This window comes from Corvus kubaryi, unplaced genomic scaffold (genome assembly GCF_017639235.1).
Source record: "Corvus kubaryi isolate FWS band 111438036 unplaced genomic scaffold, C.kubaryi_AGA036_p1.0 split3-73, whole genome shotgun sequence".
In the NCBI taxonomy this organism is placed as follows: domain Eukaryota; kingdom Metazoa; phylum Chordata; class Aves; order Passeriformes; family Corvidae; genus Corvus; species Corvus kubaryi.
In genome coordinates this window covers 13435438-13449846 of record NW_024582091.1, presented here as the reverse complement: position 1 = coordinate 13449846, position 14409 = coordinate 13435438, and the positions used below count along the sequence as shown (strand labels likewise).

General features: G+C 41.3%; 1 protein-coding gene across 2 annotated transcripts in view; it reads right to left on the bottom strand.

The window, feature by feature from the left end:
* The window catches only part of BCKDHB (branched chain keto acid dehydrogenase E1 subunit beta), a 116563-nt gene extending 104016 nt beyond the window's left edge, over nt 1-12547 (bottom strand). For both annotated transcript variants that reach the window (XM_042016692.1, XM_042016693.1), the window contains exons 1-3: nt 12403-12547; nt 9805-9882; nt 7200-7268 (exon numbers count right to left, since the gene is read on the bottom strand). In XM_042016692.1, the coding sequence (XP_041872626.1) occupies nt 7200-7268; nt 9805-9882; nt 12403-12538 (283 nt within the window). In that variant the 5' untranslated portion in view covers nt 12539-12547. The remainder of the gene's footprint in view (nt 1-7199; nt 7269-9804; nt 9883-12402) is intronic.
* Nucleotides 12548-14409: the final 1862 nt, after the last annotated feature.

The window sequence follows — 14409 nt, the reverse complement described above, 5'->3', positions numbered from 1 at the left end:
ATTGCTGCAAGACAAGCTAGTATTATCATGAGATGTAACAACAGAGAGCTGTAAGCAACCAGGTTTTACTCAGTAAAACACAAGAGTAAAGTATTCAGTTTTGAATGCTCTATACCCTCCAGCTGCAGCAACCAGAGTTCAGAGAAAACTGATCAATAAAGAAAAGCTTCAAACCATAATAATAACCCTGCACTGGGACCCCGTGTGTAGGAAAGCTAGAGAAACTCCCACCACTGAAGGCTAAAAACAGCCTTTGCCAGCTGATCTGTCCCAAAACATTCCCTGTGCTTCAGAGAGAAAATTTTGTAAGGCAGACAGAAAGGAAAGGAAAACAAATATGGAAGTGATAAATAAAATCATTTTTAAAGCATCCAGCTGATGGCTAATGTGGCCCGGTCATCCTAACATAAGGAACATAAGGAACATAAGGATACTATTTTCTTGCTACAACTGTGGTTTCGTATGTTGTTCAGTCACTTGCTTTTTGATGTGTTTGAAATTTTCCACAGGGGAAATTTCTGATTCAACTCCCCCTGTTCTCACAGGATTCAACACAAGTGTTACCTCTCCTGATGTTCCTTTTCTTCCTGTGATTTATCAATTTGCAAGAAAATATCCTGAACTGACTGAACAGACAGAAATTACTGTTTACAATCTGCTCCCCGTCTATTTCACACTTTTTTTTTAAAGCTGGTTTGGAAGAAAATAATCCTACCAACTATATTTACACTTCTAGCTGCATCAAAATAATAATTAGGCACAGGAAGGATTATATACAAAACAATCCTATATGCTTGAAAATATTAGGGAAAAATGAGAATTACATTTCAAGTTACTTGGGCACACCCTTTCCACTCCACATGACAAAACTGAAAAACGAGTAAGGAGAAAAAAAATTAAGCTGCTTATTACACATTTACTACTGTCTGCATGTATTAATGTCTCTAGCCACGTGTGTAACTCAGAATTACCTAAAAGGAAATGATCTGAGATTGATTTTGGTTTAGCCTACGTAGGTATAGGAGGGGCACACAGCTGTTCTTGTTATCATCTGAGTTTCATGTTATCAAGTGTCTACCCACAAAAAAAGCAATTCATGGCTGCACAGCAGTAGATTAGAAAAACTTGGGGACTAAATCAGGCCACAAACTGAAAGTCAACACTGCATTTCTAACAAAGGCAGCAAACATCACTCTAGAACATTTTAGCAATATTACACAGAAACCTTGGGAAAGGCACTTTGTTCTAACTGACTGTGTTTGAGAGCACCGTAAGCTACTGTGGGCAGTACATCTCTGTGTGCGCCGACAAACAAAAGGAGGGGAACAGCAGTAACAGAGACCAAACAGAACAGATGAAAAATAAAAAGCCATGAGTCAAAAACCCTCCCACCAGTGATGGGACATTAATCCAGAAAGGAAGAAACTTATCTTCCTCTTGTTCACTCTACTATCACACAGAGGATCCCAAACAGTGACAAATGAATCACATGAGCAAAAGACAAATTAATTCCAAAACATTTCAAAAGAACTGCTGACAAAACCGTTTCTTCTGTATCACTATAAAGATCAGCTTCAGCATCTCAGTCAATTCTTTGTGGACTAAGTTCAGAACTCCGGAGGGACAGCACTAGGCCAAGTTCTCTCATACCCTGGGCAAGCATTTGCCATCCTCCAGAGTGACATCCTCGAGGAACTGAGAGAATCTCTGAAATAAAAACTCCCATTCAAAGTAGTCACATTCTACCTGCATTTGCAAATAGGTGCAAGGAAATTAAAATGGCATTATTCAGGAATTCCCTATTGAAAATAAAAGAGTCATTTACACTACTCTTTCAGTCAAAAATAATTTTCAATAGCTCAAAAACTTAGAAAACAATCTATTCAGGCCTGCAAATATTGGGAATCTAACTTACAGTTGCCTAAATTCCCTCGATGGCAAATAGAAGAACATTGCATGACAAGGAACTGCAGGCTGCTGTGCAATAAGGAATTGAGCAGAACCTCAAAAAATTTGCAAACTTCATGTGTAAAAGTGAACATATAAACCCAAAAAGAAGTCACCCTCTACCCAAGCACTGCTATGGGAAAGACCTGCCAAGCTCACCTTTTTTCTGTTGGACTCTCCAAGTTCTGAGCAAGGACTGATCCTATTCCACATTCTCAAAACATCGAGCTCTAAAATAGTCAGGAAGCTCCTGATCCTTACCCTCAAGAAGGACAATCTCTTGACATGGCAGCAAGTGCACATTAGAGCCTCCCTTCAAGTGCAGGCCAGAACGGTGTGAAAGAAAAGGAAGCCCTGAAGCTGTAGGTGTTCAGAGAACAGCAGAAAGACCATTCAAGGAAAGGTATTTTATATATATACACCTCACTGCCCCTGTTTATGTAATTTTCCTTTCTTGGCCACAGGGGGACAGATAGATAGATTTTTTGGTATTTTTTTGAGTTACACAAAAAAACCTGCCCTACCATTCTTCTGAGTGACATTCCTTGTCAATCACTATTTCTGCTATTCTTGTTTCTCAGTCTTCACTTCTGTCCACTTTCTCCATTTTTACCTTATTTTTGCCTCTGTTTTTCTCCTCCCATTTCTTTATCTCCTATGATCTAATTCCTACCTCTGATCTCCTCTATATATTCCGTAACATGGATGATACTGATCTTTACACGTTGCAACTTTATTTCACACTTCAGGCAGAGCAATGGGATATGCATTCCCACTCCAAGATCATTGTTTCAAATGCATTTGCAGACTCAAGGACAAATAGATACCAAGGACTGAAATAACAATGTACTTCCCTTTAAAAAAAAAAAAAATTAAAATGCTTGCACACATTACCTAGGCTATAAAAATACAGGAGGCAGTTTGCATCACACTGCTCTAAAGACAGGAAACACCTCCAGAGAGCAGGACTACAGAACAGCGGGCATGCCTTATTTCAATAAAGATACTCTAGAGGTTAGAGGATATAACTTCTGCAAAACGGTGACAATCAAAAACCTGTCAGAGGGTGATGGGGAAGGAGATAAGAAATAAACATGAATATGCCTTCCAGTGTACCAGACCAGAGGGAGGGGACAAAGGAAAATAACTGTACAACACTTACTTCCCTTATCTGAAAGGAGCATTCTGCATAAATATTTCAGAAAGTCTACTCATTTTCAGAATGGAGGATTGATTATACAGCGACAGATTTTTAAGCGTTCAATTCAATGCCAGAAAACCGGAATCACTATTTCAGATCTAGACATAAGATTTATAGGAACAAACACACTACCTTTAGTCATACTATCACGGAAATGAAACTTCCACACACTGACTTATTTACATACGATTTCTTAACTAAATATTTTTAAACAAAATTCCTGGTAGCATGTTAAAAATTCATCTGATCAAAAGGTTGGATTTATTTCCTTAAAAAGTCAATGAGCTTTCCTTCACTTACTAGTATAGGCCTCTGGCTGTGCTTATGCAACATAATACTGCACTAGGAAAAAAAAAAAGGAAAGAGGCAGCTTTTATATTTAATGACAAATTTATTCTAAAAGCAAATTTCTTCTCTGTCTCTCCAGAGAGACTTCAGTAACATTCTGGATGGCAACCAACATCTCTATAATACTGCTACTGAGTATTAATATATTAAATTCTTCCTACTGTAATATTAGATGATATTTATACCTTGACCTCTATAAAAGTGCTTACAAAGGAACTACTAATTTGTACCAAAATAACAACTTACAGGCATAGACTGCCACCTAGTGATTTTAATTATCTACAAGGAAAAGAAACTAAACAAATGAAAAAAAAAGTCAGCCTCCCTCTTCCAGGACAGGAGAAAAAAACCCCATTAATTCCTTCATATTTTATATCAACATATACAAACAACCTCATATGATATTACTTGTATCACTTATTATTAATTTGACAGTAAATTCAGGAGGGGAATGGGGAAAGAGTCAGTAAGTGTATGTAATCTTCCTCATAAGATTCATCAGGTTGGTTGGTTGTCACTTCCATCTGGAATTTCTCCTTATTTTACAAGGAATCTAGCCTTTTCATAAAACAAGCATTCCATCTAGAACTTATTTAATCTCTGAGACTACACTGATAGGCAGACACATCCTTCAAAACATTGTATTCTTTCAATTTTTGCACTTTCAGTCTTTTCTGTTTCTCCTCAGCATTGTAACTACATTTTCAGTACCACCTCCAATTCATCTTTGGCATTCCCTCTTCAGTCACTGCCTGTTTTCCACTGAATGAAGAAAGAAGCTGAGTTACACATGTCCTCTTACCTGCCTTACAAAGCTGAATTACCATTCAGTAAATGAGTCCTGAATCCAGGACCTTATCTTCAGACACTCTTTCTGTTCAAACTTCAGTTCAGATATTGTCTTCATTTACTTATGTGCACCTCAGCAGGATCATATAGAACTTTTATTTTTCCTGCATATTGGGTTTGCATGGCCAGGTTTTGATAGAAGGGGAAGAGTGATGGGGTAGCTTCTGTGAGAAGCTGCCAGGAACTTCCCCTGTGTCCAAGAGGGCCAACGTCAGTCGGCTCCAGGACAGACCCACCTCTGGCCAAGGGCTATATAAGAAGGAAACAAAAAAAGTTATGGCACGGCCATGATTGTGCTCAGACAAGAGCAGAGTGAAAATACGTGAGAGGAACAGCCCTGCAGGCCCCAAGGCCAGTGAAGCAGCAGGGGGAGGAGGTGCTCCAGACGCCAAAGCAGAGATTCACCTGCAGCCTGTGGTGGATACCATGGTGAGGTGGCTGTGCCCCTGCAGACCACGATGGGGGAAGAGACCCATCTGCAGCCCCCTCGAGGAACCCACATCGGAGCAGATGGATGCCAAAAAAAAAGGTTGTAAACCTGTGGGAAGCCTGCACTGGAGCAGCTCCTGGCAGAACCTGTGGCCCTGTGGAGAGAGGAGCTCATACCGGAGTAGCTTTGCTGGCAGGTTTGTGACCCTATGTGGGACCACGCTGGAGCAGCCTGTTCCTGAAGGACTGCACCTTGTGGAAAGGACCCACGCTGGAGCACTTAATGAAGAACTGCAACCCAGGGGAAAGAGTCATGCTAGAGAAGTTCATGGAGAACTGTCTCCCATGGGAGGGACTCCATGTTGGAGCAGGGAAAGCACTTGTCTCCCTGAGGAAGAAGCAGTGGCAGAGACAACAAGTGATGAACTGACCATAACCCCAATTCTCTGTTTCCCTGTGCTGCAGTGGGGGAGGAGGAGGTAGAGAATCAGGAGTGAAGTTAAGCCCAGAAAGGAGGGAGGGGTAGAGGGAACATGTTTTTAAGATTTGTTTTATTTCTCATTATCCTATTCTGATTTTGATTGCTAATAAATTCAACCGATTTCTGTAAGTCTGTTTTGCCCATGGCAGTAATCAGTTTGTGACCTTTCCATATCCTTGTATCAACTCATGAGCCTTTTGCTATATTTTCTCTCCTATGTCCAGTTGAGGAGGGGAGTAATAGAGCAGCTTTGGTGGGTACTGGCCTCTAGCCAGGGTCAAACACCCACATCAAGCTCTGCCTTCTCCACCTCCCTCTCCCGCAATCACTATCAACATCTTCAGTTCACTTTTCACCTAGGCCAAACACCAGAATCTGCAAAATTTTTTATAAATGTAGGAAAACATCAAAAAGCTTCTCAAATTTTTCAAATGTCAATTTTTTTTCAAAATTTCAAATTTTCTCTTCTAGCTGACACACTTTTCCTCTAGCAAGTATGATCTTTGCAATAGTCTGAATGAATGTGAAGAGGCAGAGTCCTACCTTGTTAATCTGATCTGACCAACACTTTATATACGTACCCATTTTACTTTACAATCCCATGAAACAAGAGTACTTCTTAGTTTTTCCTCATAAAATCTATCCTCTTATTCACCCTGAAGAGGTCAGTACCCTTTTTGAGCAAATGGCAATACCAGTGTCATTAGTCCTTGTTCAGTGTTCATATAAGTACTTCCCCAATTCTCATGTTCCCTCTCACACTTTAAAGGAGTTCTTTCCAAATATTCCCAAAGTCACATCACAGATTCCTCAAAAATCTAATTTAAAATCTTTGTTATTATACCCATGAAATAAACCTGATTCTAGCTAGGCTGCTGATGTGCTGTGACTGCTGGTTATCATCCTGATGAGCACAGTGTAAACAGTCCTTTGCACTCCCTCAACAGACCCCCTGTGCTCTCTCAGGGCTGTCACAGAGTCTTTGAACAGCACTGGCACTTTGGAATACACTATCAATAAAATGCTACAACAAAGATTAAATCATCTCTTTCCTTCATTCCAATATTATATGACTGTCTTACATCAAAAACCCCATCAAATGACCCTCAAAGCACCACCCTTACAAATAAAGTTTGTCCCTTCTGTCTTTTAAACTGGAGATGTTCACTAAGCCCCAAGAAAGTTGCTTATGCAACCATCTGTTCCTGCTGCTTATTTCCCAAACAATGTCTTCTGTTGCCTATGTTTCCAGCAACTGGTTCCTGTCTCAGAGGCCTGGTTTTCTTATGGAGTCTAGTACACAGAGACAACATATCACACCAGTTACAGAACTGTAACTCAATCTCAACAAGCAGCACTAAAGATCATTGCTAACAGAAGTTCTATCCAAATTATTTGAACATTAACGTGTAAACTAGAGAGCAAGAGAACATGCACATAATAATTGATGCAGAGAAGCAAGGCAACAAAAAATGGTTGTGTTTCTGAAACTTCTTATAAGTATAGTCTTTGTCCTCTCCCTTTCTTGGTTTGCTCAAAAAAAATGTGGATCTTTGTTCCCCTAGATGGCTGTAACATATCTTTATTATCATTAAACAGATTTAACCACTAGCTGCAAAACGTCCCAGTCATCTCTGTGCCTTGAAGAAAGTAAGCTGCTGAAACCTAATATTTTATAACCTCCTCTTTAACAGCCCAGTGGGGGAGTAGCATTTGCAGGGGGGGAGTAGCAATTGCCAAATTAAAAGCTGTATCATGTTACTGTATCCACAACCAGCTTCCAAGATCTGTAAAATGCTGTGCACTAAGTAGCCTGCCATACATGAAACATTGATTTTACGGTTTTTCAGCATTCCAGTAACAGTACTTGTCATAGCAAGATGGATAAAAAAAAGAGCAGAGATGTTAATATGAAACTGATGTCAGATTTATAAATTAACTTACCATATTTGTCTCGCAAGCCAACTGTACATCTGAAGACTCCACCAAAGGCCACGTCTTCACCAAATACAACTGAAAAGAAGAACAGCAGGGGAGGCTAATATTACTCCAACATATCTTACTTATAAATGATCATGTTCCAAAGGCTTTTTATATGAGACACTGAAAAAAGTAACACCTAAAATTTCATGTCATTTCAAGATTTATTTAGATCTAAGCACTTCTTATGCACAGCCTGACTATAACAAATGAAGAACCAAGGTTAATGAGAAATCAGAACACCAACACAGCTGTCTCAAAACAGAATTTACAAAACTGATTCTGTTAGGGTTTCATTAAACTAATTGTTTTTCTGAAATATCCTATGACAACACAGTGTCTAAATGAGTAAAATTCCAAAAAGCAATCACATTCAGTCACTACAGAGTCATTGAAATTAAGCCTTCTGTTTCAACTGGTAACCATTTACATTCTTCATCCACAGATATCAGTAATATAGCGTTTTGAAAATCATCAAAGTGAAGTTTTTTTCAAAATACCAATCCAATATGAAGTTCCAAACCTTCTCCAAATATACTTGCCAGATCCCTGAAGAATGACTTCTAAGAAACTCCTACAGAAACTATGACTATTTATCAACTAGGACAGTTCTCAGTATTTAACACTGCTATTCTTGTGGTCAATAAAGTTTTATCACGAAAAGTATTTGCCTTTAAAACTTAGCTTCATATCAACTAATCTGTTTGGGTTTTTTTCTTTGAATTTATGGAACGGTTATGTCTAATTTTTCTTAAAACAGTTTTATTATTTATTTCACAGAAACAAGTATTGCACATTTCAATTTTTTAAGCATGTAAGATGTGCAGCAGTATCACCAACAGCTGCTTGCATGAACTAGGGTCAGTTCTGATTATTCCCCAATTCCTCAATATTCTCCATATTCCAAAGGACACAAAATAATAAGTTAACCTTCTTGCCTTTCAAATACTATTCTTAATTAAATAAAATAAATTTCTGGTTGGAATCACTAAAAGGGATTAAGATTCTTGTGCTAATCACATCAATGACACCACTTAAAGAAAAATAACTTCTATAATGATATAAAATGAATGCACTCACGGGGTGTATGATTGAACTATGTCCCTAGATCACTTCTCTAATTAATTTTTAGCAATAATTTGTGAGGGATTTAATGTACTAAAACCTTTCTGTTACCATATGGCTCCTTACTTTTGAGCCAGCTGGCATCTACAAAAATATTCCCATTTAATGCTGGTATCCACAAACTTGAATGGATTTACTCAGTTTAGCCACTGAAATATATTTTCCTGGAGAGATTCTAATTCTCAACAACACAAGTATGAGGATTTCCACACTTAAACAATTGCTCAATTCCCATACAACAAAAAACATATGAAGGATGTTTTCTATTGCGAAAAGTCCTAATTAATTCAGTAAGTGCAGCGATTCCGAGAACTCACGTCTGCACTGTAGAACTCCAACATGGTCTTGCAAAGGGCTTTACAAAGACTCAGCCCTGCAAAGCTGATGAGCAAGACTGGAACCTTAGAGCAACTGGTTCTCTAAAGGCTGAACATTATATATGAGTCTAGGTTCCTGCTGGACTAACATTCTACTTGCTTTTATATGGCAGATTCTATAGAAGTGGTACTAAAATCTGTTCTCAGCCCTAATTTACCCTCAGTTGTCTAAGTTTAATCTAATCGAGGTGCATATAACACAGCTGTAGATTGAGAGGGAATGTATACAGGCATAGTACGGGACAGACAACACGGAATTTGTCCCAACAGATTAGACAATTAGTCAGACTTTAGGTTGAGCAGTGGTTCAAGCAGTGCCAAAAAGCGTTACTAACATACTTAAAAGAAAACCCAAAATTACACAAGATGAGGCAAACTTTGCAGCTGTGTTCTGAAGCATCTCCTTCAGATATCTGGCCATCATCATGCCTTTGTTAGGACAACAGAAGCAAAAGACCTCCTGTTATAGATAAGAATTAAAAGTGGACTAAATAGTTTTGTGCAAGAGTTTAGGACAAGCCTTTTAAATGCCACTATAATGAAGCAGCATCTTCAAGTTTTGGGTTATCCAGACTGCAAAAGCCTAGCAAATCTTATACTGCCTATGCACAACAATGAACAGATATCTGTAAAGCTATAAATTAATTTTGGAGGGCAGAAGAAAGCAGAATGTATGGAGTGAGGAATATATGGTCTCAAAAAAAATACCGGTTTTAGAGAAAGTTTAAGAAATTTACAAGTAACGCTTACATTTTTAAAACTCCTACTGGTGGGACTCAAGCTGCCCTTAAGTACAGTTCTCATCAATAATACTTATAAGCATGTTAAATAATGTATCTTCTGTCCTCACTTTCAAATGAAATACACAGAGTGAATACAGAAGATACAACTGCATCTTAGACCATACAATCCATTAGTAATCTGTTAATGCAACACATTTTTGAGATTTGAGATCGAAGTGTAGAAATAACTTACTAGAAAACTTTAAAGGCCGTGAGAAATACATTAAATATTGTACACAGGTAAACCAAAACACAAAGCAAAACACACTAACAAGTATAAGGTACCTGCAGTTGGATCTTTGGCTAAAGCATTGTCCAAGGCACTTGTTATGGACTGGAAGAGATTCATCTTCTGAGTTTGCCCTGTGTGAAAGTGATCATCAGCAATTCAATTTGGTTCAAAACACAAAGTACATTAGAAAACACTGGTGCAAGCATGTCTAAAAACTTTACCATTAAAAACAAGATCCCTGTTAGGAATACCCAAGATTCATTTGCTGAATAAACTTAAATTATAGGATAGATGGGATTGAGCATTGTATACCTTGCCTTCCCAGGGACTGTAATTCTACTACCCTGAATCCAATTTTCCTTTCAAAAAACTATGCTCTTGCCTAGAGCAAATGCAGCTTTGCAATGCTCAGCCAAACACTGGGAACAATGACTTCCTTTTCAAAGGAAGAAACCAACGTACTATTGTTTTGAGGCCTGGGATCCCCCCCTGCTAAAATTCACCGGATCTCATGAAGCTTATTTTATCATTCTTTAATCACAATTTTTAAAGCTCCAGCCTTTCCCATTTACAGACACCTATTGTTATCAGAAGTTTTCTAGACCACTGGCCTGCTCTGTGCACTGCAGTTAGTAAGTGTCTGAAGCATCAAATCCATCGTTCAAAGAAAGAAACTTGGTTTACTTTGCTGAAGAAAAGCAAGCTGTCTTAAAATCTTTGAATTTTAATTCAAACCAAGAAAGGCTACCAGAGTGCCCCTCTTCATTCCAGCACCGCGGGGAAAAACAAGGAGGCCTGAAAGCAAAGATGGATCAAAACAACAGCCTGGTTCTCACTACTGTGACCAATTCAGATTCTCCAAGCAAATAAAATAATTCTTAAAAGAAAGCAAGAAAGTAAGAAATTGCTTGGCTGACATTTGGTAGCTCTTTAACTTGCAAAACCTCTAAGTCATGACTAGAAGCCACAGACCAGGAGAATGCTACCTACCAACACTACAGTGTGTAAAATTAAATAAATAAGTAAGACGGTTATGTGAAGATCCCACACAAACATAACAAGTGATAGAATTCAGGAAGGAGAACTACATTCTTTTTCCAGTAGTTACAGTACATCTCAACAAATGTTCAGCTTCCCTTTCTTCTAAATTGTTAATTAATGTTAGTATTTTTTGTTAAAGACTCATGTCATGCCACACCTGAGTAGCCGCCTTCCTAGACATTCCTGTGCTTGGTAACTTCACTTGTTATACTTTACAAGGTCCTTTAAGGAAAGGAAAACGTGAAAAAAATAAAAAGCTACGGGAACTGTTCAAGTTATACAAAATCCCTACTGAACAAAATTTACAAATTCAAGAAAAGAAAAGCTGGGGAACAGCAGCTGTTTCTCTCTTTCCCAAGTCATCCACATTAGTACTTAGGTTATCTTTTCTACAAGATACCATCCTTCCAGTATTTGATATAAATGGCTATTACTTAAGCTACTGTGAGAAACTTCTCACCATGATAGTTCTAACCTGCTTCTCTTGCTTATAAAACAGGCCTTTGTAAAACAGCCCACACAGGAAAGGGGGATCTAATTGTGCCTTTCAGATTTGAACAGCGAAGTTGGAAAAGCATTATTATCTCAACAATATCAGGATCAGTATAGACAAAACTTTATTTCACTTCCACTACTTTTCACATAATTTCAAAGTGTATTTTAACTCACAGGGAATTAGTTTTCTATTAATAAATGGCAATAACTGGCATGCCACACCAGAGCTTCTTCACATGACTTCAAGCAGGAACCTGCCACACATGTGCTTCACCAGTGGCACCTTGGATGCCTGTACATCTTTATCACTACCAGAGAAAACTGTTTCTATCGGTCATGACCAAGATGCAACACCAAGGTATCCCACTAAGTAACAAGTTTTCTAGAGGATATTGAGGTTCATGTGATAGAAACAGATGTTCTGCAGCTGTCAGGCTTCTTCCAGGTGAACTCAGCACCAGCCATTTGCAGGGATGCATCTCAGAAATAAAAGTCAAACGACCTGCGCTGTTCATTTCCAAGTTATCTGTGTTTACTCTCAACCATGTGACCACGAGGATGACCTCGAACATTTCAGCGGACAGCAGTCTTTATTCATCATAGATTTATTATCACACTCATGACCTAAGCACGTAGTACAAAAACCGGGATAGATGTCAAGTCAGTAAGTTACTGTTAGAAGCTTTTGGAACAGGACAGGGGCCGTGGATGGCCTTGCAGGTCTGAGCACACGATGGGCCCATCTACCGCAGCTCTGGCAGCCCGAAACACTTCACCACGCCCCGCGCCGAGGGGGCCTGCGGCACCCCCGGCCCCGCCAGCGGCCCACAGGGGCCTTCCCACCCACAGCCCAGGATTTCTGCGGGACACCCGAGCGTGGAAGCGCCGAGGACGCAGCGGGGTCACGCGGCCACGCGGATGCCTCCGCCGCCCGGGGCCCGACTCGCAGCGCCCCACCGAGCCCTCGGCGGGTTCTGCCTGCCTGCCTCCCTCCCATCCCAGACGGGGTTGTTGGCGGCCTCCCCCAAGAAGGCGGGGGCGACAGGGCGGACCCGGCAGCAGAGCGAGGTTGAGGCCGGCCCGCGGGGTGGACCCCGGCCCAGCCGCGCTCTCACCGTACTCGCTGGGCGCCGGGTCCGGCTGGAAAGCGAAGTGCGCAGCGCCCCGGCGGGGCGCGCCCGGCAGCGGGGCCAGGCGGCCCCAGAGCCCGCAGGGGAGCGCCGCGCGCAGCGCCCGCCCCGCCGCCGCCATCGCCGCTGTCCCCGGCCGCGCCGCCGCCGCCAGGTTCTAAAGAGGCGGGGTCCCGGGCCGGCCTCCGATTGGCCAGCGCCGCCGGGACACGGGCCAATCAGAGACGGCTCCGTGGTGGGTGGGGGAGTGGGAGGGAGGAAGGGGAGAGAAGGGCGCTCTGCTGCGCGCGGGGGGGCGGGGCTAGTGGGGTGTGCGCGGCACGCGCGGCACGCGGCAGCCGTGAGCGGGAGCGCGCCCTGAGGGCGGGAGCGCGCCCACGGGCACAGCTGTAGGGACAGCCACAGCCGCAGGTGTAGTAGTAGGTACGGCCACAAGCCATGGCCACAGGCACAGGCACAGCCATGGCCGCCGCAGGCATAGGCACGGCCAGAGGGGGCCTCGCCGCCCCTCGGGGCAGTCACAGTCGCAGCTGAAACCAAAGGCTGCACCTCTCCCCTTAAACTCTTCTCTTTCCTTCCACTGCAGGGGTTGTCGTGTCGCCACCCCAGAATCGACAAATAGTAGACTGGTTTGGGTTGGAAGGGACCTTAAAGATGATCTAGTTCCAACAATCTGCCAGGGGCAGGGCAAGGTTGCTCAGAGCCCCATCCAACCCGGCGGGGAGCGCTTCTATGGATGGGACATCCGCAGCTTCCCTGGGCCACCTGTTCCAGTGCTTCGCCATTCTTGCAGTAACGACTTTTTTTCCTGATATCCAATCTAAACCTATACTCTTCCAGTTTGGATCCATTCCCCCTTATCCTGTCTCTACATGCCCTTGGAAATCTCTCCATCTTTCTTCTAGGCTCCCTTCACCAATATCTGAAATCCTCAAATGCTATGCCAGCAGGTGCCCCAGAAGGGTAAAAAGAATTCACAGATCTGCAGATATTACACTCTGTCTCTCAAAACCCCTCTCAGCTGCCCATCCAACCTGGCTCTCAGTCTGTCTTATTTTTAATTAATTTTTTCCAAGTTCTTTTCTTCCAAACGCTCTTGCTCATACCTTCACTACAATATTTTATTGAAATTATGATCTTTCATATGCACTTATTTTCTTTGTAAGGTTTTATAAAAACATTCTTTCTAATGTTCTCCTTACCAAAGTGAACACCTCACATTCCTTCCATCATCCAGGTGAATCTTCTTGGTCTACTTCTGCAGCCTTCGTAGCTTCCTCTGTGCAGCCATCCTTGCTGCCTTTTAGTTGTCTCCACATCAATCCTTTCCCTTTTGTCAGTGCTTCACATCTTGTCCGTGTGCATACCTCTTCATCAACCCTTTTCATGCAGCCTCCAATACGTGACAAGCTTTGAGTTGTTCTTCCCTGTCTGTTTTGATATTATCTGTAAGAGCAACCATACTGGTTAGCATTTTTACTTTGCTCCAAGAGCTCTAACTCAAAACCGTGCCTCAAAGGAAAAGGCTAGAAATTAGAATGATGTCTATATGGCATCACCTCTTCCAAATGAGAGGGCTCATATGTAACCCTGTATGAACAGGGCCTAGTTTAAATACTGGAATATGAGATGTCATGTCTAATTTAAAATATGTGTAACTGTTATGATTAGATATTCTTTTTTTTCTGAGTTCCAAGCCATTACTGAAAATCCCTGTAATGACCACAGTTCCATTTCAGTGAAGACTATTGTTTCATTATGTATTTTGTGAAATTTTTTTTCATGTTGACTTAGAATTTCTTAATCATTAGGATTTGTGCAAAATAAAAGGCTTAATCCTGCTGCTAACTAGGAAGACCATCCACTTGCTCTTTAACATGCCCTTTATCCTTAGAAACTGCTGACAATGCACTCAAATTTTGAGTGACTGATCATGGCATCAAACAAGTTTGAACATATTCCAGTATGTCCCAGGGAAGCAAGTCACTATTT